Here is a 25,365-nt window from a genome sequence, read left to right as displayed (position 1 = left end):
AATGGGGAGGAGGAATACATGTCCATTTATTTCCCCGGGCAAATATCAAAGTTAATCAGAAGGAAAAATGGACACTTGTGACAATTCTAGACCATTGGTTTAGAAAAAACTATGGTATCCTCAAAAGACCCAATGTGTTCCGGTGTTGCGGTGTATTTCTTTCATCCGCCCCTACATTGTGGTTTTCGGCAGTTATCATTGGATACCATAGAGAGTGTGGGTGCCTGCCTCATCCAGAGGCTCCTCTGGTCTAGGTTGCAGTGTCCAGAGATGAAAAAAAGGAATCAGTGCAAAAAAAAAAAAGTTGGTAAAAATAAGATCAACACCTGCGAAGTTTTTAATGAAATGGTGGAGATCTCATGTTAAAATAAGATGGGTACTTGTCCTAGATCGAGTTACTAGATCTAGAAGTGTGGATTTCCAATGGGTGTCGACATGTTTCAGCCCCCTATGGCTCAACGGAGTCTACGGGGCTTTTGTCAGGACAGGGAGGACAAACAAACATAGAGAATCTACTCACACTTTGTGTGTGGTGTTCAAGGGATGACTATATGGAGGGTCAACATTAGCCACTCTAGTCTTATTAACCTGAAAGAGAAAATAGACACATATATGTTGCACAAGGATAAATATCCTACATTCTCACAGTATTACAGGAGTTGGGGTGGGCACAGTAGTGAGCTCTAGTCAAAACTACTAGGTGGATGCATATTAGCAAAAATAACGTGTACACATAACACAGTGGAGTGTCACCTGGAAAGGCAGAGGAAAGAGGTAGGCGAAAGTTGACAAAAGTTGATAAAAGTGCTGTGATGTTGTTATCAGCTGGCTGTGACTGGAACATAATAGTGAATTATCAACATCGTTTTGATGTTTAATAAAGCGCTAAGACCTCAGTGCAGATTATAGGCACTGTGTTGAAATATCAAAAATGACAAACATTACTCTGGGCTAGTTTAAAAGAATGCAAGGTGAGGTCAAGGTATTGCGGAAAGACCCGGAACAGCGGACCCCTTCGTGATTTAAGGCAGCCCAAGTGAACGCCGGATAACGTCCATTTGAAAGAACACCCAATTTAAGACTTACCCCGGTTTGTGGAGTCTTAGGCTTTCATCGGGGAGGCCCAGAGCTGGAGAAAGAGGGTAAACAGAGATAAGTAATCTCCTTACCTCAAGGGAAGAGTGTACTTCCCTGACTAGTACGAGCTGCCATTACCCGCGTGTGTTGGGTCCTTTGCCGCTTGTGCTGACTCTGCCCCCGGATACCGAGCTGGTGTCGGGGAGGGCGTATTTAGCGGAGTTTTTTTGAACATTCAGCTTTATTGGTTCTTAACACAAAGAAACAGACAGAGGTGTCGCTCGTTTGTGCTATCTAAATGTAACAGACAGTTGTCAAGAGAATCTACGTTTTTGAGGCGGTTTCTCTGAGGAAGCTTTAGGATTGTGAGAGTAATCCAATATTTAAAGGTGGCCACGTTGATTTAGCGAACTCGAAATGTGAGTTTCACCTTAAAGCTGCGTAAAGTGTGTGACATGGTCAAGATAAATGGAGGCAAATGGATAAAGTGGAGACATATATTAGAAAAGCGGATGTCAGAGTGGTAATGACATAAACATGATCTAATTGGTAGTAATGATAATCAATGTACAATCAGTGGGCAGCAAACTGGTGCCAGGGGACATTGTCATTCATGCCAGTGACATTTGTTTTCAGACGGTCCACCCACCTCTGTTCTTTTTCATGCAGAATTCTCTCTGCGTTAGGGGTTTTATCAGTCAGCATTTCAATGACGGTCCATCTGATGTCATTACAAGAATGGCTAAAATTTACATACATGGCCAACAACACATCCATTGACTTTCTTGACCTCACAATCTTTGCCGAAGATAACCAGCTGAAAACCAAAACATATACCAAACCAACTGCAAAAAACAGTTTACTGTCCTATAAAAGTCATCATCCAAAACCACTGAGGGACAATCTGCCCTATAGCCAGTTTTTACGTTTGAAACGGAACTGTACCAAGACAGATGACTATAAAGCCCAAGCATTGGATTTATGCACCAAGTTAAAACAAAGAGACTTCACGCAAAGTACCATCCGAAAATGCATGAAACGTGCGAGCAACCAACCTAGAGAATGTCTCCTCCAAACATACCCGAAAGACCCCATACCGGACCTTATGACCTGTGTAACTACGTTTTGCCCATCTACCTATGAGGTCCAAAAACTGGTCAACAAGAACTGGAAAATCCTCAATACAGGGAAATTTAATTGGCCTAAACCACGTTTCGCTAACAGAAGAACTAAAAATCTGCGAGATACACTGGTTCATACACGACCACGACAAATACAAAACCAAGAAACAATCAGAAACATTACCATGTCACCAGTGAGTGGCCATTACCCATGCGGAAACTGTACAGCCTGTCAATATACCACCCACTCTAAACAATTACAACTGTCAGAAACTCTAGTATGGACCCAAAAACAACACACAAACTGCAACTCCTCCCATGTAATTTATATGGCCACTTGTCCTTGTAAGAAATTGTACATAGGAATGACATGCAGGAAAGTTAAAACCAGAATAGGGGAACATCGGAGCAACATCCGGCTGAAAAAGACAACAACTAAACTGTGTGCCCATTTTGTGGAGGCGGGCCATTCTTGTAATGACATCAGATGGACCGTCATTGAAATGCTGACTGATAAAACCCCTAACGCAGAGAGAATTCTGCATGAAAAAGAACAGAGGTGGGTGGACTGTCTGAAAACAAATGTCACTGGCATGAATGACAATGTCCCCTGGCACCAGTTTGCTGCCCACTGATTGTACATTGATTATCATTACTACCAATTAGATCATGTTTATGTCATTACCACTCTGACATCCGCTTTTCTAATATATGTCTCCACTTTATCCATTTGCCTCCATTTATCTTGACCATGTCACACACTTTACGCAGCTTCAAGGTGAAACTCACATTTCGAGTTCGCTATATCAACGTGGCAGCCTTTAAATATTGGATTACTCTCACAATCCTAAAGCTTCCTCAGAGAAACCGCCTCAAAAACGTAGATTCTCTTGACAACTGTCTGTTACATTTAGATAGCACAAACGAGCGACACCTCTGTCTGTTTCTTTGTGTTAAGAACCAATAAAGCTGAATGTTCAAAAAAACTCCGCTAAATACGCCCTCCCCGACACCAGCTCGGTATCCGGGGGCAGAGTCAGCACAAGCGGCAAAGGACCCAACACACGCGGGTAATGGCGGCTCGTACTAGTCAGGGAAGTACACTCTTCCCTTGAGGTAAGGAGATTACTTATCTCTGTTTACCCTCTTTCTCCAGCTCTGGGTCTCCCCAATGAAAGCCTAAGACTCCACAAACCGGGGTAAATCTTAAATTGGGTGTTCTTTCAAATGGACGTTATCCGGCGTTCACTTGCGCTGCCTTAAATCACGAAGGGGTCCGCTGTTCCGGGTCTTTCCGCAATACCTTGACCTCACCTTGCATTCTTTTAAACTAGCCCAGAGTAATGTTTGTCATTTTTGATATTTCAACACAGTGCCTATAATCTGCACTGAGGTCTTAGCGCTTTATTAAACATCAAAACGATGTTGATAATTCACTATTATGTTCCAGTCACAGCCAGCTGATAACAACAACATCACAGCACTTTTATCAACTTTTGTCAACTTTCGCCTCCCTCTTTCCTCTGCCTTTCCAGGTGACACTCCACTGTGTTATGTGTACACGTTATTTTTGCTAATATGCATCCACCTAGTAGTTTTGACTAGAGCTCACTACTGTGCCCACCCCAACTCCTGTGATACTGTGAGAATGTAGGATATTTATCCTTGTGCAACATATATGTGTCTATTTTCTCTTTCAGGTTAATAAGACTAGAGTGGCTAATGTTGACCCTCCATATAGTCATCCCTTGAACACCACACACAAAGTGTGAGTAGATTCTCTATGTTTGTTTGTCCTCCCTGTCCTGACGAAAGCCCCGTAGACTCCGTTGAGCCATAGGGGGCTGAAACATGTCGACACCCATTGGAAATCCACACTTCTAGATCTAATAACTCGATCTAGGACAAGTACCCATCTTATTTTAACATGAGATCTCCACCATTTCATTAAAAACTTCGCAGGTGTTGATCTTATTTTTACCAACTTTTTATTTTTTTGCACTGATTCCTTTTTAGGTCTCGCCTGTCGATGCGCATGCGCATCGAGCAAGCGAGACTATGGGGGCTTATCCACTCTTTGTCCAACTTGCAAGGAATCGTGGCGATTCCTTGCAGTGCCCGTGACTTTTAAGCTCAATGCGCATGCGCATTGAGCTTAAAAGCGCGTGTACGTGCCCCCAGCCGCCTGCCTTGCCTACTCTCCCGCCCCCTCACTTCTTGATTGCACGGCCGCTAGGCCGTGCCTCCCTACTCTCCTCCCACTCTCCTCCCACTCTCCTTGCACGGCCACTAGGCCGTGCCTCCCCTACTCTCCTCCTCCTACTCGTCTCCCCTCGCCGTCTGTTCCCGCACTCCTCCCACACCCCCGCTCCGCCCCCTCCCCTGCCTGCCATGTCGCGTCACACATTGCACCGGATGCCTCCCTCCTGCTCCTCCCCCGGTACATGCAGCAGCTCCAAGAAGCCCCGTTGTATCGTCACCATGGCCTCCCCGGTGGCCGAGGAGCCCTTCCCGCTCCACGTACTTCTTCCCAAGAAGGAGACGGGTGCCGCCGGCTCCCGCTCCCACATCCCAGAGTACGACGGCTTAGGGACGGTTATTGCTGTGCTCGACACTGGCGTGGACCCTGGGGCGCCGGGTATGCAGGTAACAGAATGTGCATTAAAAAGCAGGGACTAGAGCAGATGTAGCGGGTGCAGCTGCTCCCACCCTTCCTTACATCCGTGATCCTTAAATCATGAACAGAAGAAGCAACACACGGTTCCGGCGACTCTGTGCCCTGCAAGTCCCTCCCCTGTCCCAACTCCTCTGCCTTCTCAGAGAGGGGCCGGCACCGTAGCACCATGCTGATCCCGCACAGCTGACTTCAGGCATGTCACATCTTTTAAGGTGAACACAGCAGTATCAACATTGCAAAGATTAATGGGCGTCATAAAATTAACAAAACAAATGTTTTATTTAATTTAAAAAAAACGCTACTGCGCACATGAAATATTATATGCAAAATAAGCCTCATATTTCTTTCCGCAATTCTTTCAACGTCACTTTTCTCTATCTGTGTACTGGTGCAAAATTGTGTTTATAATTTGCATGGGGCAAATCTATTTTATTCACTTACTACTGCAAGCCGCAAACCACGTTTGTGCACTTGTGCACCAGTGCAGTGCACCAGCTGCAGTTGCTATTCAGTAGCACGCCCTGGCAGTCCATGCTTTCACCTAAGCGGGTAAGCGGGCCAGTTAGGTGGTTAAAGCATGTGTCAATCGAGCAGAAACCCACACAAAGCTCGGTCATTATCAGCACCGCACCAGTCATCTGCTCTGGTTTGAGGTTCCGCACTGCGCCCTCCTCAGTGTCGGGGGTCTGCACATCCAGAGGCTTGACATTTCTCAAATGGAAATTTGCGTTGTTTACGGTCTCCCTGTACCATGTTAGCCAGGATGCGCAGAAGGCAGCTGCCCCCTATCACCGGTGACTTGCCCAGCCTCCTCCTCCTACTCTCCTTGCACGGCCGCTAGGCCGTGCCTCCCCTACTCTCCTCCTCCTACTCTCCTCCCCTCGCCGTCTGTTCCCGCACTCCTCCCACACCCCCGCTCCGCCCCCTCCCCTGCCTGCCATGTCGCGTCACAGGACTTTGCTTCTAAATCGTTTTTAACCACTACCACAGCTTTTAGTAGATGCTCCAGTTTTTCAAGGTTCTAGGTGACTGTTGAGGCGCCGTCCTCCAGGCTCAAGATGCACTCCTCTACACCATTCAGTAGCACGCCCTGGCAGTCCATGCTTTCACCTAAGCGGGTAAGCGGCCCAGTTAGGTGGTTAAAGCATGTGTCAATCGAGCAAAAAACCACACAAAGCTCGGTCATTATCAGCACCGCACCAGTCATCTGCTCTGGTTTGAGGTTCCGCACTGCGCCCTCCTCAGTGTCGGGGGTCTGCACATCCAGAGGCTTGACATTTCTCAAATGGAAATTTGCGTTGTTTACGGTCTCCCTGTACCATGTTAGCCAGGATGCGCAGAAGGCAGCTGCCCCCTATCACCGGTGACGTGCCCAGCCCATCAGCTGCAGAGCACTGTTACCAGAGGACTCTCACGGGGTGTCGTGAGCAATGTGTGGCCTCAAAAGTGCGCTTCATAGCACCAAATTCAGCATACAAAGCGGGGGGTGCAGAAAATAAACGCAGGGCCCCAGGCAAACAAAGGAAGATTGAGCAAATAGTAGGCTCACACAGTCACAGGCCTCCCTTATCTGACACAGTGCAGAAAACGATAGATGCAGGCTACCATAGCACACCCTGATGGCATGCAGACGAGAAATTCTGGGGTGTGAAATCCAGGCATTAGACAGCACTCTCCATACACATGGTCAGCAGCATGAAGGTCTCATCAGCTCAGCCACATCTTTCTCCACTGGAAGAGGTGGGCCCCCACATTGGCCGTAGCAAAGCAGGGAACGCAGTGGAGAGCAAACATGGAGCAGGCCGTTTCTTTCCTTCCCCAGTTTGTTTCTTTTTTCCTGTTCCATTTTAAACCTATTTAACAATTCTTCCCTTACTCATCGTTTGTTCGATCCGTGTGACTTTGCCGACTTACACCTCCCCTCCCTACTTTCTACCCTGGCCCCTCCCCCTCTCCTTGAGGTGAGCTCGGCATCACCCTCGCTCATAGCCTCGAATCCATCACCCTGCTTCCAGTATGCACACCCCGAGCACGTCCTCGAAACACATTTCCATTCTGTCCATTCCTATGCATCATTCATTTATCACGCAGACACCTCTCAGATCCGTTTCAAAGCCAAACTGCAACTTTCTTGCACTCTCACTCACCCTCACTCACCCTCAAACCCTCACTCACCCTCAACCCCTCACCCTCAACATCAACACCTCACCCTCACTCACCCTCACCCTCACCCTCACTCTCACTCTCACTCTCACTCACCCTCAACCCCTCACCCTCACCCTCACTCACCCTCAACCCCTCACTCACCCTCACTCACCCTCACCCACCCTCACTCTCACTCACCCTCAACCCCTCACCCTCACACAGTGCAATAGGTCTCGGAGCATTTGAGTTAGAGCTTTTAGAAATGTTTATGGCTTTTTTTTTTTAATTCTTTAGCATTGGCTACAGGAAACAAAAATGCTAAAGATTTAAAAAAAAAAAACCATAACAATTCTAAAAGCACTAACTCTAATGCTGCGAGACCTATTGCATTTCCAATGCTTGTTTTCATCTCTGGACACTGCAACCTAGACCAGAGGAGCCTCTGGATGAGGCAGGCACCCACACTCTCTATGGTATCCAATGATAACTGCCGAAAACCACAATGTAGGGGCGGATGAAAGAAATACACCGCAACACCGGAACACATTGGGTCTTTTGAGGATACCATAGTTTTTTCTAAACCAATGGTCTAGAATTGTCACAAGTGTCCATTTTTCCTTCTGATTAACATGAAAAGTATTTACATAGTGAATACACACTAGACAAAGTCACACAAAACACAGTAAAATTCCACAACCAATTGTAAAATAAAGAGAAAATGTTATGAGTAAAATAAGATCCAAACAACAAAAATCCATTAAATTGAACCAGAGATATGAATTCTTAAAGATTTACGTGAAAATGGCTCCACAAAGCACCTATGATCTCTACAAGAAGTAGACCGTGACCTAGTCTATACCACCCTACCTCAGGAACAGCAGTCCCGAACATCAATCATGTCCCTTTTATCCAGGGCACTAGTAGGAGGCCAGAGGGTATCTACTCACTCCCAATCGCTGTATGTACAATATAGTGGAGGGTTTATGGGCAAAGAAAGTGGCATTAATGACATGCCATCTTATAGGAACACCCCCCCTAACCCCCCCCCCCCCCACACACCCCGTGCAGTTATTGGCCCATAGTGGCATCAATGCCCAGGGTATAGGGCGCAACCAGGGCAGCAGCCCAGGCCAACAATATCGATGTCAAGTCATAGGCGGGGTCACCCAAGTTTACAGTTGCCCAAGGCCATTGGAGTACCTCGACCAGTCGCAGTCCATGATTTCAATCCTGGTCGTCCAGGGAGACTTCTGCAGAGTCGCCGGGTCGGCCGTTCTCCAATGCCTGTCGCGCGTCCCCGCGCTAGTCTTTCATGGCTGTCTCAAGCGCCCTCGGGTCCATGAAAATCGTGGATGTCCCCTGCCTGTTGACTCTCTGCTTGGCAGGGTACAGCATAGCATAATCAACCCCAAGTTCACGAAGTTGGCGCTTCATTGGTCTCGCCTCCTGCACCCTTGCCGTAAAGTCTGGGAAGAGCGAGAGTGTGGAGCCCTCATATGTTAGCGGTTGTTTCTCTCGGGCAAGCTTCAACGCTGTGTCTCGGTCCCAATAATTAAGCAGCTTGGCCACAATAGGACGTTTGGGGGCCCCAGGTTTAGGTCTTGGGCCCAAGGTGCTGTGTGCCGTCTCAACCACAAACATCCACTAGGAGGCCGTTTCTCCCAGCAGTTATCTCAAAAGGGCCTCAACGAACAGTTCCATGTTGCCCGTCTGTGTACTTTCCGGCAGGCCTGTAATTCGTATGTTACATCTACGAGACCGCGCCTCTAAGTCCTCCGCCTTGTCCTATAAGATTTGTATCACCTTGCCAAGCTCTTTATGTTCCGAGTCCAAAGTTATTTGCGCCTCCTCCACCTCACCAATTCGGCGCTCTGACATATCAAGGCGTTCGGCGTGTTTGTCGAGCCGCTCCGCCATCAGGTCCATACGGTATGCGAGGGCGTCCATCTTCGTCCCTAGGGAGGCGATACCGCCTTGTAGATTCTTTTCCATGGCAAGTAAGATGCAGCGGATGTCCGGTTCCTCGCACCGTCCTTCTCTGCCCCCGGCGGGGGTCGCTGGACTTGGACCTCCTACTGTCAAATGCTAGTTTAGGCTGCGACCTGTCTGGGCGTCCCATAGCGGCACACCTTCCTTCTATCTCCTCTAGGTCGAGATCCCAGATTTGTTGGGGGCCCTCCGATGCCAGAAGCCGTGCGTTGTCCTCTCCAGCCCGACACTCAGCTCAGACGGCAGATCGGGGGTCCGAGGCAGCCGGTGGGCCGGGCCAGGCCCTCAGAGCAACACCACCAGTCGTCAGCTCTGGGAAGCTTAGGAGCCCCGAACCTCCTCAATCCGCTCTCAGGGCTAGGGCAATACAGGGCTGCAGGGCTGGGCGGCAACAGTCTCGAGTGAGTAAACCCCACTCCACACTCCATCCCAGTGGGCAGCAGATCTGGTACAAATTCTCGTGCTCCACACCAAGGGTCCACTCGTCTCTCCAGTATATGAATGCCCCCGCGTCACGCCAATACCGATGTCCCAACCAAGTGCTTAGGCTCCCCACAGCGGAGCTTTCAGCTCCCGAGCAGGCGCTATCGTAGTCTGAGCCCCATGAGCCGGGGCTAGGTGGGGGGGAGGGGGTCCGCAAATCGCTCCCAGAAGGATAGTAACCCATATCGCTCCCTAAGGAGGCAAGTCTTGCCTCGTCCTCGTATCTCGCTTCTAGTGGGGGAGGGGGGGGGGGGTGGTCAAGAGGTCCAGGGCCAGTCTGCTCCATCTTCTCCACTTAACGCCCAGGAAGCAGTCGCGAGCCCCCCAGCACACGGAGGACACCAGGGGGGCACCAAGAGACCCGGTCCGTGCACCAGGACCAGCCGCGCCGACCGCAGGGCCTCTCCGGAAGTCGATATACCCAAAGGCCCAAGCAGAGCCGGGCGCTCAGTTAGTTTGCCGTAGCCCCGGCAGAAGCTCCGGGTGGCGCGTCGCCCTCCTCACAGCTCCCCGCTCACCTCCTCACAGCTTGCGGGGGCCGTCGAGCGCACTCAGCTGTCTCGGGTCCCCGGCGGCACTCTCCACAGGCGGCCCGGAGCACCACCAGTGCCGCGACACTCGAGGAGGCAGCAGCAACTCGACCCTCGGTACTCAGTAGTCCGCACCACAGCTCCACATGCGGCCAGGCCAAGCCGATCAGAGCAGCGCCCTCTGGCAGAGCGGGGGGACGAAACTCGCCTGGTATCAGCCCCAGTTGGTCCGGAGCAGAGAGCCAATGGTCCGAGGTTGGGAGGGCATAGCTACTGTAAGGATAACTGGCAGGATAGTTATAGAAGCGGGGGAGCTCATGGCTCAAGCACCCATCTCGGTTGCAAGCTAGCTCGGCCTCCCTATCTTCTTCCATTTCTTAATGCAGCGCTTGCTCTTGTATATGGTTTCCTCAGCTCTTTGGCACCAATCCAGGTCCCTCCTCCATTGTTCCCAATACGTGGGCGTCAGGGATGCCCACCCCCTGGCGATGTCTCTTTTCGTTACCCCCGCCGCCAACGCTTACCAGAGCTCGGCATGCCTCGACCAGTCTGCGTCACCCCTAATCCTCAATAACCGCCACTTTGGCTCCATCCAAACCTTGTCACCCACACCTGCGGAAATAATGTCCGTGACCTTGGTCCAGAAAGGAACTATCTCGGGGCACTCCCATAATATGTGGTAGAAGGTGTCTTCCCCCTGGCAACCCCTCACACAAAGGGCCGGTGGACTCCTGCCCAAAGTATAGAGATGTGTGCGAGGGTAGTATATGCGATGTAGGATTTTCAGTTGGACCAACCTAAACCTGGGATGGATTGCTATTTCACGTGGACTCTGTATGGCGTCTTGCCAATCATAGTCATCTAGGGTACCAATATCCTGGGCCCATGCCGCCCGGAGCGTCCCCAAGGGGTCTGGCATATTGTTTATGAGCTTTCAGTAAATGGTGGATGTGGGCTTCTCCAATATGGGGTCCAGCAGTAATCTATCTCCCAAGGGGGAGTATTCCGGGATAGAAGAATCTCTACTAATATGTGAACGTAGGGCGTGTATGAGGCGTATGTAATGGTATTGTTGTGAGTTCCTTCTTGAGGTAAGCTAAGGAGCGGGGGCAGATCCCTTCCAAATGTCACCCAAGTATTCAATGCCAATCAACTTCCACCCCCTGAAGCCGGTCAAACGCGTCACCTCTCTCAGTTGATCTCCGAGCCATATGGGGGGGGGTTCTACCAGTCAGTTTATCCCTCCACCCCAGGAACTTGTTTGCCTCCCTCCAACATTGAACTACCACTCCATGCTGTCAACTCTTTAGGCCGGTTCGGTGCTGTCTGTATATACACATTCATTAACTACCTGGAGCTGCGAGGCCCAGTAATATAATCTGTCATCAGGGAGTGCCAGCCCCCCATCATATACCCCTCTCACGTGGTATATTTTCCAAGGTTGTAGTATGGGAAAAGCAAAAAAGCATGTAAGGAAAATTATGACTTTATTTGCAAAGAAGTCACATTTCTAGCAGTATCTTTGGCAACTATGAGTGAAGTTAGATATATGGAATAAGAATGATAGAGGAAATGCATATGGAAATCTTGTTTATTTCAAAGTAAACAAATGATGAAGGAAATGCAAAATAGAGATGGCTGAAGGGAAGATATAAAGGAGGCCACTTTTTCAAATAAAAAATATACTTTGCCAAACAGGTCACAGTCTGCTAAATGATATTGATTAAACAAAAACTAAAGAAAGGAAGGTTTGATTAATCAGAGAATAGATGAGGGAGACGATGATGAAAGAAAAGAATATTTGTATCTCTTCCTGCTGTTGAGGAATGCAAAGTGCCTAAAAAGCAGAAAAGTGAAGAATTCAAAGAAAGTAAGGTTCTGTCTTGGAATATCACGTGACTGAAAGCGCAATATAAGGACCAAGGTTGGATATGTTCTGAGTACTTTTTTTTAATACTCCTAGAACTCTGTACATTTGAGGCTACAGACATAAGGGTGCCAGGTTTTCAATTTGAAGGCTAGAAAAGGGAGAAAATGGATACATAACAGGAAATTGCTTATTCTGATGGGGTGGGGGTTGTAAGATAAGTGCAGGGGTTTAAGAGTAGTTAAGAAGAAAAGTTTTTCCTTTGAATGCGTAAAATGGAAATCCGTAGCAAAGGGCTTGTTCCTTTTTTTTATTGAGCAGTAAACACTGTTTCTTGTTTAAATTCAGAAATGCTGCAGGAGATTACTTGCGTGATCTCAAAAAGTAGAATTTTCATTATGATCGATTACTGCAATTTCCTAACAAGAGGTCTGATACACGGCCGAAGAGCTTCATGCGTAGGCCAATTAGCCTTCATCTTGGGTTTGACCCAAAACTTAGTAGTATGGCTTTTTGTTGGTATTGAGGCCTGAAATGTAGTAGTGTTTTTGGATAGGAGTGGTCTTGAGGCTATAACCCAGGCTTCTGATTTTTGGGGTGGATGGGAATGAGAAAGATAATTGCAAAGTAGGAAACCTGAAAGAGTTGCATGTATTCCATTTGCCTAAAATTTACACCATCCACTTGATTATTTGTAGAGAGGAAGGATTTAAAGAACCATCAAGGATAAAGGAAGAGTAGGCCATTATTGAAATTATGAATAAAGGATGACCAAATGTTCAGAATATGAGCACTGAAAGATATGGTAGGTAGAAAGCATTATGGAAGGGGGGTGCAAGTGCTAGTATTCCAAGCACAAAGAAGAGAATTCAGGAAATCAGTGGAAAATTAAGTATAATAGACCATTTTAGGAAGCATTTGTTGAACAAATGCACAAAATCTAAATTGTAGGGGACATTAATTTATGGTGGCAAAAGGGCCGGGTAATTGTAGAGTGATAGACCAATAATGCTTGAAAGTTGGCCTGTAAATTTTGAGAATATACATGTAGGGTCTGGTTTCTTAGTTTGAAGGGTAGGACCACCAATGATGAAAACGACAAGGGCTGCTTCAATTAATTGGGAAAGCTCAAGAACCTGATGGAATCTCTATAGAAAGCTAAGACATTTCCAGAGACCAGACTTTTAGTGTTAGAAAATTTCTGGGAAACAGGTTGATCTGATTGGTGGAGTAAATCTCAAAATAAAGGAGAATCAGTTTTCTTTTCCAAACACAGGGCAAAGGTAAACATGGTTGTTAGAAGATGCATACCACATGGGTCCTACGCCCATTGGACTAATTGGTTGAGGAATATACTTTAATTTCCTTTACTGAGGTACGATTTTGTGTATAATATTCAACTGTGGACTCTACACCAGACAATAGAGTCCTACTGGCTAGACCTTTGTAGGGGCACCGAAGATCAATTAGACGACCTCACTTATTTGAGAACACTTCTAGTACCTTGATTAAAAAAATGAGTTTATCTTGTATGTTGCCCTGGAGGAAGATGTGTCAGGAGGCCGGAATCCATGAGAATATAGCATTTGGGGTACCTGGATCAACCCCAGGTTTGATAATATGGCTGGAAACAGGTGAAATGCCAGAGGAATCACACAAAAATTTAAATCAATTTTGTTCCCAAAGAAATCCTGCCCTAAGATGGTTGATTTGTGAACGACTGTATTATGAAGATGCTGCCTCCGGATAGAACTATGTAATTCAGTTCCATAAAGCTTGTAGTAATTCTATTTATGATTGGATTGATCAAGCTTTAGAGTGAAAGAGAGGTGTTAACTATAAAGTGGTAAAAGTTAACTATAATGCTGCCTGCAACTTCATTGAGAAACAGCTGGGAAATTGGCAGCAAAAGTAGATGATAAGCCTAACTGTAGTGTGTAGATGTAGTACAATAAAACGCCAAAATACAGGAGATTAAATAAAGTAAATTGGGCAAAATGTGTCAATGTAGATGCAGCAAAGAGGGAAGCAAATTGAAGATCTACCTGGGCCTTACGCCCAGCCTTAACATTTAACTCTGTTCTCATGCTCGAGAGTGTCCCCGACTACCAGCACCCTGTAGATGCAGACAAGCCAGAGCCCCTTGACTACAAACGCGCCTTACCTCACTTTGAACACTAGTTCTCCTCCTCTGGCTCACTCAAGAGATCCTCTTTTGGGTATCTGGGTCAAGGCCATGCCTGGATCATGCTGCTTACCCTTCTGTCTGTTAAATCTCTGTACTGTTGACCACTGCTGCACTGATTTTTCAGCTGCAGTTTTTGATGGTATCCCTAAAGGACACACATCATGGCCCATCTTCCTGCAGCACTTGCTGCTGACCTGACTACTGCAGTCTCCCGGTTGCTCATTGTTTGCCTACTAAATGCATGCACAGTCAGGGGACATAAGCCTTGCTGCTGCCCAATACACTTCTGTGGCCCTCTCATACCAAGTCTCTCTTGGATATCACTGCTTTGTGTCAATTTAATAATTTGATTTGAAGGCCATCACTTTAGCTTATGCATTTTGAAGACTTTTTTTTGCTTCAGATTCTTACAGTATTTTATGGCGACAAGGATTGTTCTGTATTTACCATTCCTTTCTTTATAAGATTGTAGAATTCTAGATCTTACACACATCTCCCTTCTCATCTCCCATTCCAAGCATCTTGCTTCTAGGACCAGTTATCATTTACATGAACTGTATGCACTGCTGGCACAAAAATATTTTGACTTTCTGCATGAGTGAGTGCACAGCACTGCTAACTTTTCCTTACGTAAGATGTTTCAAGTCCCCAATAATGAGACCTCTATTATCCATTGGATTGTTTTCTGCCTCTCTCTGCGTGAATAAGCTTCAGGGTTTTTCCTTTGTCATGGAAACATAGCACCTACACAAGAGAGAAGGTGCCTTCAATTTTTCACTTGACTCATGTTGTTAACATCTGTGACTATCATTATGTAACTGTTCCAATTTTTGCAATTGCATTTTGAAAAATGCTTGTTGGATTATTTTCTTTTATTGAAAGTATAACCCTAATCCTCTTTTTCTTGACTTCTTGTGTAAATGTAATCTACCTGTGCTGCTTTTTATATAATCTGGTATTATTTTTGCAGCGTTAGAAAAAATATCCGTGCATTAAACATAGGAGTATATTTGAGAGAAACATGATGCACACCATGACAGTGATGTTTAGAAATCGCCACTAAAATGATTATTTTAAATAGACAATAAAAACAAAGACCACTCTTGCATCCTCTGTATGTCGTATCTCAAAATTACATAAAGCCCCCTAAGACTATTAAAAAAAAAATGAAACTGTAGTAAGGTGGTGCTCTTTTAATAACCTGGTAAGAAAGACCCTTCTCCTACTTGCAGGGATATAGGTGACATATGCCTTACAGGTTAGCCCCCCCCCCAATCCTCCCCCCCCCTCCAGAAAAAAATCATGAACTGAGCTACAGAAGGTCACAATCTGTCCCTTGTTAAGTTACAATAGTTACTTAGTTTCTCAAAACAGTTTAACGTCCATTCTTTCCCAGTCTATTTAATAGCAGACAGGAGAGTGGGAAGAGGGCCCTATTTTGCATGTTAATTCTCTCCTCTAATCATAGCCCCTGCTATAGCGTTGTTTTTAGAACTAATGGGAGCCAGTAAACATGAAAGTGGCAGTCCAGTAGCTCTGCAATGTAGAAAAGCAAGCATCTGTAACCTGCTAGTGACACTTTCAATAAATAGACTGTATCTCCCTGTTTTTTGTTCCGTCTGGGATTCTCCCACAACATATGGGTCCAGAGCTCATACCTTGTGGAGTTTTGGCGAGTAGCACTGTATTATTGGCAAATGACATGGGTAGACCAAAGCCACTAACACTAGGAGGATCTCTTGACCAACTCCACACAGAGTTTTCTTGAACTCATTTGCATATATTTTAAAAAGCAGAGGGTTCATGACATACTTCCTGAACCGTTGATGGTCCGCAAAGGGGCGTGTCAACTTACCTTCATTGCCAAACCTAAATATTAGAGATACATTATAAAGAACCTATTTGACTTTCAGCAAATACTTATCCCCACCCACCTATGTAAGAATCTCAGAAGCCATGAAAAAAATTGAAGTAACTAGAGACCAGTTTCACATCATGGCTTACTAAAGAGACCATTCTTCAGCCCAATGTGGTTGTTTTTTATTGTTTGAAGGAGAAAGCTTTATTTATTTATTTATTGTAAAATTTTGTATAGCGCGAACAAGACCCGTGGGTATCAGAGCGCTTCACATTATGAGGTCGGTTATGATTAACATATGTAATAACACTTTAAAATCAGTCAGAATATGAGGTAGATACTTATATGGCTGTTGGACTTGGCCTTTTTCCCCCAAATTTTTCGCTTTTTGCCCCCCTAATTTGAATGACTCCCCCATGGTATTAAATATGTATGGACCATGTGTGGTAAGAGTTGCCCTGTTGTGAGATTAAATGTTGTTAAATGGTGTGCAGAAAACAATCCCCATTTTAAAAATGTACCTGACTAAAATGTACTGTGTTCTTAAAATGGATGCCATGGCCCTGGGTAGTGCCACCTGATTGCGATAGGTCAGCGGTCTAGATAATAATACCAGCTACCCCTAGCTTTTGGAGGGAAAACCTGGCACCCAGGGTGCTCACCCCCTCCCCTAGAACCAGTTTAGGCTAGATTTGCCAACATTCTAGAAGGTCCTGGCACTGCCTGGGAGGAGGGTATAAATAGGGAGAAGTGCCACCAGAAAGTCAGTCAGCGCTGGGACAAGGAAGGGAGGGGACCTGCTGTGAGGTGCTACCGCCACATGGGCCTGTGAGCTGGGCCCTGCACCCCTATAAACCCCCCCGCTGCTGTCCCCATGGGCCCCTGACAAGGCAGGGCCCCTACCCAGGTCACTGACGCTGTTTGGACCGGGTACCACGCCAGCACTGCGTGAGGAAGCGCCCAGGAGGTGAGGAGTGTGCCCTTGAGGCAGACTGTGGGACTGTTCGCCCCCCTGTGAGGTGTGCTGCCAGGTGCTGTGCTGCACTGGCTCCCGGTGGGCAAAAGGGTCCAGTTTAAGGCATTGTGCCTAGCTTTTAAAATCCTTAAAACCGCCTCTCCCCCAATGCTTCGCCCGCTTTTGTCAGAGTACATCCCTCGAAGATCGCTCCGCTCAGAGGGGCAGCATCTTGCGATCATCCCCCGCACCAGACTGGCCAGAGTGGGCGGCCGATCCTTCAGCTTCCTGGCTGCCAAGTTATGGAATAGTCTGCCCGAAGCTATCCGTGGGATTCAGGATCTCTTAGCCTTCAGAAAGGCTGTCAAAACTCATCTCTTTCAATAACTGCTCCATTTTCTGCGCCTCTATTTCTCTGTAAACTGTCTGTTCGCAGCGCCGGGACGCCCCTTGGCTGGGGCAGCCGTGCGCTATACAAATCACCATAACATTAACATTAACATTAACAATAGCGCTGTTTTGGGGAGGTTGATGCCCCCAAGGAAGCTGTGGCCCCTTTGGAAGCGCTGGGCTGTGAGGTGCCTATGGTGAAGGGCTGTGGACAGCTGACTGGCGTAAACTGCAGTATCGCCCCCTAAGCGCTGGGAGTCTAAAGACTGTTGCTGCCTGTGGAGCTGCCTGGGGAGGATTGTGCCCCCAAGGGACTGTGCCCTGTGATTGGTGTGGCCCCGAAGTGCTGTCGGCCCTGAGGATTGTGTGGGCTGAGGGAGGAGCTGTCCTCTGAGAAAAGCGCCCCTTTTTCTGTGGAGAATAGCGACAGATAAATAATTAATTAAAAGGGAGCCTACCCCTTATTGCCGCCGATTTCACCGCCGCAGCCCGAGGAGTGTTGGCGCTGCCTTGCGCCGGTCGTAAATTGGTGAAAATCCTCACCGCGGCTGGGCGCCGCCTTTAAGGGACCCCCACCGTTGTGGATACCGTTGCGGCGGCCCCCGGTGTGAGGAGAGGGCCGCCGAAGTGAAGAAAGGGCCGCGCTAGGCCCTGAGGCCGTCAGGTTCCCCCATCACATGACGGGGGCCCCGGCCGCGTCATCGGCCCGCCCCCGCCGCGCACTGATTGGCCTGCGCGGCCGTGACCTTTGAAGGCCGCGCAGGGATTGGCGGTCGGCCGGGAAGGCCAGGAGAAGGGGAATCGAAGCCCCGGGTCCCCGTGAGGTAGGAGGAGGACCCGGGTGAAGCGCCGGAGTGGGGCCCCCGTGGTCGAGGGTGGAGCCCCGAAGCAAGAGCGACCGAAGCGGGTGCCCACCCCGCCGGTGAGTGCCCCCGCGCTGGAGGAAGAAGCCGAGTCGGAGCCCCGGGTCCCCGTGAGGCCGGAGGAGGACCCGGGTGAAGCTTCGTTGCGGGGCCCCCGTGCCAAGGAGGGAGCCCCGATTGAGGAGCAACCGGAGCGGGAGGCCACCCCGCCGGTCTGTGCCCCACACGAGGGGTCGGTGAGGTAGGCGGGGCCGGGGCACACTGTCGGTGCCAGCCCCGCCCCCCGACCTGAGGCGCCCGGAGCAGAGCAGCTGCGAGGCTCCCGTCAGGAGGAGGGAGCCCCGATTGAGCCGCCCCGGCCCCCGGTGAGGAAGAGGAGCCGGCTGAATCCCCCAGAGGGGAGAAAAGTTCCCTTTGCGTGCGCTACGCCAGGGGGCCTCGAGGCACATTGTCGGTGCCTGCCCCCCTCCGCCTTGCAGCCCGGGTCCCCATAAGATAAGAGGGGCCTGGTAGAGACAGAGGTCACGAGAAGGTGCTGCAGGTCCGCAGGGCTCCCGGATGGTCAGGGAAGCCCTGCAATTGAAAGCACTGTGCCGCAGGGGCATCGAGGCACATTGCCGGTGCCTGCCCCCACCGCAAAGGAGGTCCTGGACAGCCCGGTGAGTGTGGGCAACAATATACAGTGTGGGGGTGGAGAGGGCAACGGGGCACAGGGTCGGTGTCCGCCCCTCCCCTGCCTCTGTTGACTAGGTGGAGCCTAAATGCCCAGAAACCAAGGAAAGGCTGCTGGTGACTGTTGCTGCAGAGTCCCGGGATACCTGAACTGCCTAATTTTTCCTGAAGTGTCCCACCTAAATATGTAGACCCCGGGGAGGGTTTGCCCTAGGTTGAGGTTCTTAGGCCCAGAGGCTGGCCCCCATTAGGTTCAAGGTAATACGGGCCTAGTGGTTAGGTGACAGCTATCTGCCTGTTCTCCCTAGTTAGGGCTGAGCCTTATGTTAAAGCAGAGTGCCTAGCGTACTGCGTCCCGGACCTGAGATTGGGACGTCAGGGGCCTAATAAGAGTGGGCTGTTGTGTACATCCTGATGTTGATACCCCAAGGTTGTTGGTAGAGGGAGCCTAGCTATTTCCTTACAGGTGTTCCTGATATATGAGGAGGGCTCCTACCTGATATCTATGCTTGGCGATGTATGTTCCGCCTAGGTTGGTCAATGGGTTGGCCTGAGGTGTTATTCCAGGCCCTTGTTTATGTACCAGATTGATGGGCCAGACAGGCTGATTTATTGCAGGTGTTCCTGTCATGTTATGCCGTGATGCCCTAATGTTTTCTTTCCCTAACAGGGGTTGGGTTGGTGTTAATGTGCATGATGTATTACTATGTTAATGTAGAACTTTTGCAATTACAGCCTTCCCTTTAGGATGAGAGTCTGAGTTGGCCCCGCCAGATTGGCCCCAGATCTTATGACATTCTGATTCCATCCTTTTTCTCTTTCAGCATGGACTACTTCCTATGTAAATAATTTCCCCCCTTTATCCACTTGGCTCTGGCGCCATTTGGCGCCCTGTGTGACACTACTGTTTTGCATTCTTTTGCCTTGCAGGTTGGAAACCCTACTAAACTACGTATCTTTTTCCAATTCAAACTGGTGTCCTGCCTCTTTTGTGGTGTGCCTGGTGTGTCGTCTGTGGGTACTGCGTGAATGCTTCACATGTCCTCGAAGTTTGGCCTGCCCGCTTGATGCCATGCTACCCCGGTTGAGATTTGGGTAACCCCCCCATTTCTTACAATGGCAATATGAGGTAGATACTTATATGGCATTCGAAAGTGACAGTAAATATAAATTTACATAACATGTGCGTTTACATTAAAAGTTAGGTTAAATACTAGTCTATATAGCCTACAGTTTAAAGCGCAAACAAATATGAGGTAGGTTATTATACGTCATTCAGGAGATGCATATATAAATGAGTATTCATATTAGCATGAGCTAGCAGTAAGGATACAAGTCGGTCTCAGGAGAGACTCCTGTCCCGAATCATCGTTCCACATGGCCTTCATTCACATAGGCATCTTTCCATTCCAGTTACGTAGATGCTTTGTATTAGGACAACAATAAATCTCATTTGTGATCAGAAGTCTTCGCTATGTGAGCTATTTACTCATCAAGATGCTTTTCACTTCCCTCTCAAATGTTGCTGTATTCTGAATCTTTCTAATGTTTGGAGGTAGTGAATTCCATATTCTGGGGGCTGCTCCCGAGAACGCTCGATTGTATGATTTTTTTTTTGCGGAAAATGGCTGGCCGCAACAGCAGGTCCTTGGCACTCCTGGCTGGTCTGTTTCCTCCTGATAGTTCAATTTTCCCGGCTAGATATCTTGGTGTGTTGTAGTGGAGCGCTTTATGGGTGATAATTCAGTTACTACTCTTTGTAAAACTGCATGTTTAGCCAATAATAAATCAAGTCACTAAAAGGTAAAGCTTTTTAGATAAAAGTTAGACATGCAGCTGAAAAAGAACCAGCTGCTGGTTGAGGGGATCGACAAGTTGGCTGCTTGATTGCTGCAATGGGTTGGCTGTCGTCTTTACATGAACGTTCTGTAAGTTAATTGATCATTACCATAGTCAAGTTATGAAGGACAGCAAAGCATGATCTACAAATTCTAACATGATTTTCAGCCTGCCCATTACTAGTTATATAGTAGTCTTTGAAGTAATCTGCCTCAAACATTTTGAAAATGCATTTCTTTTATAATGCATGAAACTTTATCTGTCACCTTTGCATTTTATTGTGATAGGGTAGAAACGTGAATCAACTGTTAAAAGAAAAGCTCCTGAAATGTGATAATACACTTTTAATTTTCAGTAAAGTATTAAACATGTTCTTGGTTTCAGACAAAATGTTTTATATCTCCTTAAAGAAACCAGAGGTTAACTTGCTGGCAACTAACAATGTAATTTTCATATTTTGTTTCTTTGCAGGATGTGACAGAGGAGGATATCGCAGCTGAGCTGGCCATAATCCATGGACAGATGGCATATATCATGCAGCTGCAGGGTCGGACTGAAGACGCATTGCAACTGTATAATCAGATAATCAAGTTGAAGTACGGAAACTTTAAAGTCTGTCTGTCCCATCATATTGTGAACTGTTCTTATGAAACTGATTTTGATCATTTTTTTTTTGCTTTTGCAGACCAACAGATGTGGGGTTGCTTGCTGTTATTGCTAATAACATCATCACAATTAACAAGGTAAATACTTTTATTAACTTGCTGTGCAGTCAAAATTGAAGTATTGAATGGTGTGTTTATCTGCAAGGAATAGATAGGTACTCTGTCCTGCCACGTTTGCAGTGGGTGATAGTTTGAGCCATCAGCTCTCCATCTGTGCGCCGTTTAAGCTCGTGATGCTCACTGCTGCCTCATTACCTTCAGATTAATTTGTTAACAATAACGTATGCTAGGTAATACCCAGATCTGTGTCCATGTAGATGTATAGATTTTTACTAGGATTTATAACTTGCTAAAGAAACTTTCCAGTTTCCCTTGCTGTATTATATGGAATATTCTTTCTGTGAATTCATGTATTGCTTTCTACAACACTTGAAACATTGAGATATCCTAGATATCTTAGCGCCTGGACGCCTCAGGGCAACTGTTGCGCTCTATAAAACCGCTTTTCATTTCATTTCATTTCATTTCATCCTGGCCTCATAGCTGAGAGAGCAGCAATGTCTGTTCTGGAGGAGGACTGTGCCAGGATAAATTCATAACCCAGATTCTACCTTAAGCACTTTGAGCCTTCAGAGGCAGCCTCCTTTCTGTCACACAGGCCCTTTTCGAAGCTGAGAAATCCTGCCATGAGATTTCCTCTCTAGAGTCGTAAGCACTGACATTTCCATGGAAAACCCTTTCCATAGCTAGATGACTTCTAGGCGCTCCTGGTATTTTTGATGTATGTACTTTTTAGGTTTCGCCTACCCAACAGCTGTTAGCTGTCTGTAGGCGAAAGCCTCTTGTAATCGGTACTAAAAAAACGGTTTTACATTCCTTACCACTGGTTGGCTTTCTTGTTACTCTCATTTGCTTTCTTCTTATTCATTGGCTTTCCTCCCCCCTTGTGTTTTTCGTTCACCTGGCGCAGAGTTCATTTTCCTTTATTTGTGACTGACTTGTATCCTTCCACTGCTTCCATTCAGGGATTTTTTTTTTCTTTCAGCACTTCATGAGAGTGCGTGCATTTTCAACATTTCTCTTGTGCTCCGCCCACCCATTTCCACGTTTCTCTCATTGCACTCCCCAAGCTTGTTCATTGCTTTCCCAGCACCTCCCTGGCTTTCTTAAAAGCAACAGACAAGGGAGAGCGCTTGAAAAATACGTACACTCTCATGGATTGTGTCCTTTGCTCTCTCAGCCACTCACCCACTGTCCATTACTTCCCCCTCATTGTTCCTTGAATCCCTTGCAGTTCATATTGTTTATTATTTTTATTTTGGAGCGCCCAGCAATTGTTGCAAGGGTTGCTATTTAATACTAAAAGTGCTTTCCTGCCATTAAAATTAAATGTCTTTTATTTACTGATCCAAGTGGCGTTTGCCATCTTGGACGGTAAATAAAAAAGATGGCTCCTGCGTCATTCCCTAGGTGTATGGATGTGTGATGTCACATACACACACATCTAGATAATGACGCAATCTTCAGCATTGGTAACATCCGAATTATTTTTTTTTTCTCCCTTTTGCTGCTGTTGACATTGGCAAAGCCAGTAGCTCAATAATGCGCAGACTTATTATTGGCTTTGCCACGGTTCGCTTTAAAAGCATCATGCCTGTGTCAATTCAGCCTGAATTGCAGTAGACACATTTGCACTAGGCCACTGTCAAAGTAAGCCCTTTTGACATGGATTAGTCATCCAAAGTGATGCCTGAATGCCACAGGGCCTCGTGCATAACATTTAGAAATTTGACATGCCATATAGTGACACTGACATGTTCCTTTAGTAGCCACATTAAGTGTTGTTTCACTAATGGAAAAAGCCTGTTTGTGAATAAAAATAATTTTTCTCATAGGTTAGTTTATGGAACAACTTAAGAAACCATCTACACACAGTTGTAATATTTATCGAAAGTCTAATTCATTGTTGATATTGCGTTTTTTGTTGCATATAATCCAAGGATGATTATATTGAAAACTGTTAATTTGTGCCTCAGGGCCTGGACAGTGGGTTAAACCGTTCTGCCAGGCTTGCCTTTTCAGTAGTTGACTCCCTAGCTCTGCTGATTAGGTATTTTATGACCCCAGTGGGAGTATTAAGGGTCATTATCAACCATCAGATCATTGGCATGTAAGCCATCCACCCCGATGTATCGTGGAAATGTGGGGGAGGATTATGGTCACGAACAGCCGATGAGTTCTGTTTATGGTATCCAGAGATTTGGTGTCAGGTTTGCCTCTGGTAGTGGCCTGCTCTCCTGCTCCTAGCCAAATAGTCTGCCCTTACTGCAGGGGGCATCCATCCTGTGCTAGGACCCAAATTGAGGTGGTTTGTGGCTGGGGCAAAGGGGAGTATTCAATTTCCTTAGGTCAGCACCCCAGGTAGGCAATCAACTCTACATCATGGCTCTTGGATCCTAGCATTTTTGAAGATCGCCAGAATGAGTATCTGCACTCCAACTGAGAGCAAAATGTTGTAAAAAAAAATGGATTGTTTTACATTGTGAACTCTATTGGATTTAGGTTAGGAGTTCTCAACTGTCGCTAGCTACCAGCCACCAAAGAAAGATTCCCTTCCCCTTCCACTGCCCCCATAGAACATAGTTAGCTTTTAATGAAGAGCTCAGTCCGAAGAACCTGCATCTACTTGGAAGAAGGCTGAGGCCAAGAATGAAAAATGTCCTAGTGTTCAATTCCATGAAGGACACGGAGGTGAGGATTACGCTGTTTTATTAATACAGCCGTCATTACTTAAAACATTAACAGGCTTAATTTCCCATAAACTCAAGGGAACAAGCCACAGTTCAACAAAATATCCACATCCTATCAGATGATGCCAGACCCCTCCATGGTACCACGTCGCTGTTGTGTCCTACTATTTCTTCCGGTGACTGCAGATGGAGAGTAGCATCCTTAATCCAGTTTTGACCCCCTCAGATCCTAGGAGCAATTGAACAAATATGCACGAATCTAGAAAATCTGAGTAAACAAACCAACGGTCGTGCACAAAATAGTTTCGGTCAGTGAACACTATGAACATGTGAGGTGAAGGAATTTTACATGCTCACCTTAACGTAAGCATATCGCACTCAAGGGAGAGAAGCCGTGCGTTTGGGTTATCCTCGCCTCCGTGTCCTTAATAGAAATTAAACTTACCATTACGATAGCTGGGAATTTTTCATTCTATGGCTGGACCGGAGGCGAGGATTGCGTTAATTCAAAGCTTATCCACAACCAGCTAAGCAATATAAGAGGTTGGTTTTAAAGTAAAACCTTTTAAAAGTGGAGTAGAATAACTAGTCTGCACCATTTGAGGATATCTTCCAGGCGGGCCCGGAAGGAGGACATCTTGGAAGCCAGCTTCCTGCATGGCCCACCCGACCCATCTGGCAATTTTAGGAGAAAAGACTGCTCTGAACGGTTTGCGTAGGGCTATTAGCAGTTGCCTCTCTCCATGGGGACAGACGTCTGCCGTCATGGCCTCAAAAGCCCTTATACATCTTTCAACACATAGTTTTGGGGAATCTGGAAAAGAAGAGTAATTAACCAAACGAGTTACATTTTGTATGCATTGTAATATGGAAGATGACCCCTTCTGGAGTGAAAATCCTGCCTGTTATGACAAGAGCTCTGACACCCGAGACACACGGGCAAGAGATTAGGCAGAGGAGAGTAAATAATTTAGCTGAAAATTCTTTCCACAACAGGTATTATTTGATGACCAAGACAACAATAAGTTGAGAACCTTGTTAATGTCCCACAGAACAGAGTACCTTGGTTCCGGAGGGAGAGAAAGGCTAATGCCTCTCAAGAGCTTGCCCACCAATGGGTGCTCACCTACCGGGTAATCGCACACCGGCGAATTGCCAGTCGAGATCGCCGATCTGAAAGTATTGATAGTTCTATAAGCCAGGCCCTCAGAAGGCAAGGAGGCGAGGAAGTTCAGGATGTGCACAATCTCTATCCCCACGGGATCCAGATGTCATGTATGACACCAGCCCATCCAT

The 25,365-nt window shown here is 47.0% G+C and overlaps 1 protein-coding gene across 2 annotated transcripts in view; it reads left to right on the top strand.

Moving 5' to 3' along the window:
- The window catches only part of SRP72 (signal recognition particle 72), a 356,617-nt gene that overhangs the window by 138,241 nt on the left and 193,011 nt on the right, over positions 1–25,365 (top strand). For both annotated transcript variants that reach the window (XM_086961696.1, XM_086961698.1), the window contains exons 7-8: positions 21,126–21,250; positions 21,340–21,397. In XM_086961696.1, the coding sequence (XP_086817822.1) occupies positions 21,126–21,250; positions 21,340–21,397 (183 nt within the window). The remainder of the gene's footprint in view (positions 1–21,125; positions 21,251–21,339; positions 21,398–25,365) is intronic.

The sequence above is a fragment of the Lissotriton vulgaris genome, chromosome 3_1 (assembly GCF_964263255.1).
Source record: "Lissotriton vulgaris chromosome 3_1, aLisVul1.2, whole genome shotgun sequence".
NCBI lineage: Eukaryota > Metazoa > Chordata > Amphibia > Caudata > Salamandridae > Lissotriton > Lissotriton vulgaris.
The sequence above is the reverse complement of the archived record's forward strand: the minus strand, read 5'-3'. Positions and strand labels throughout refer to the sequence as shown.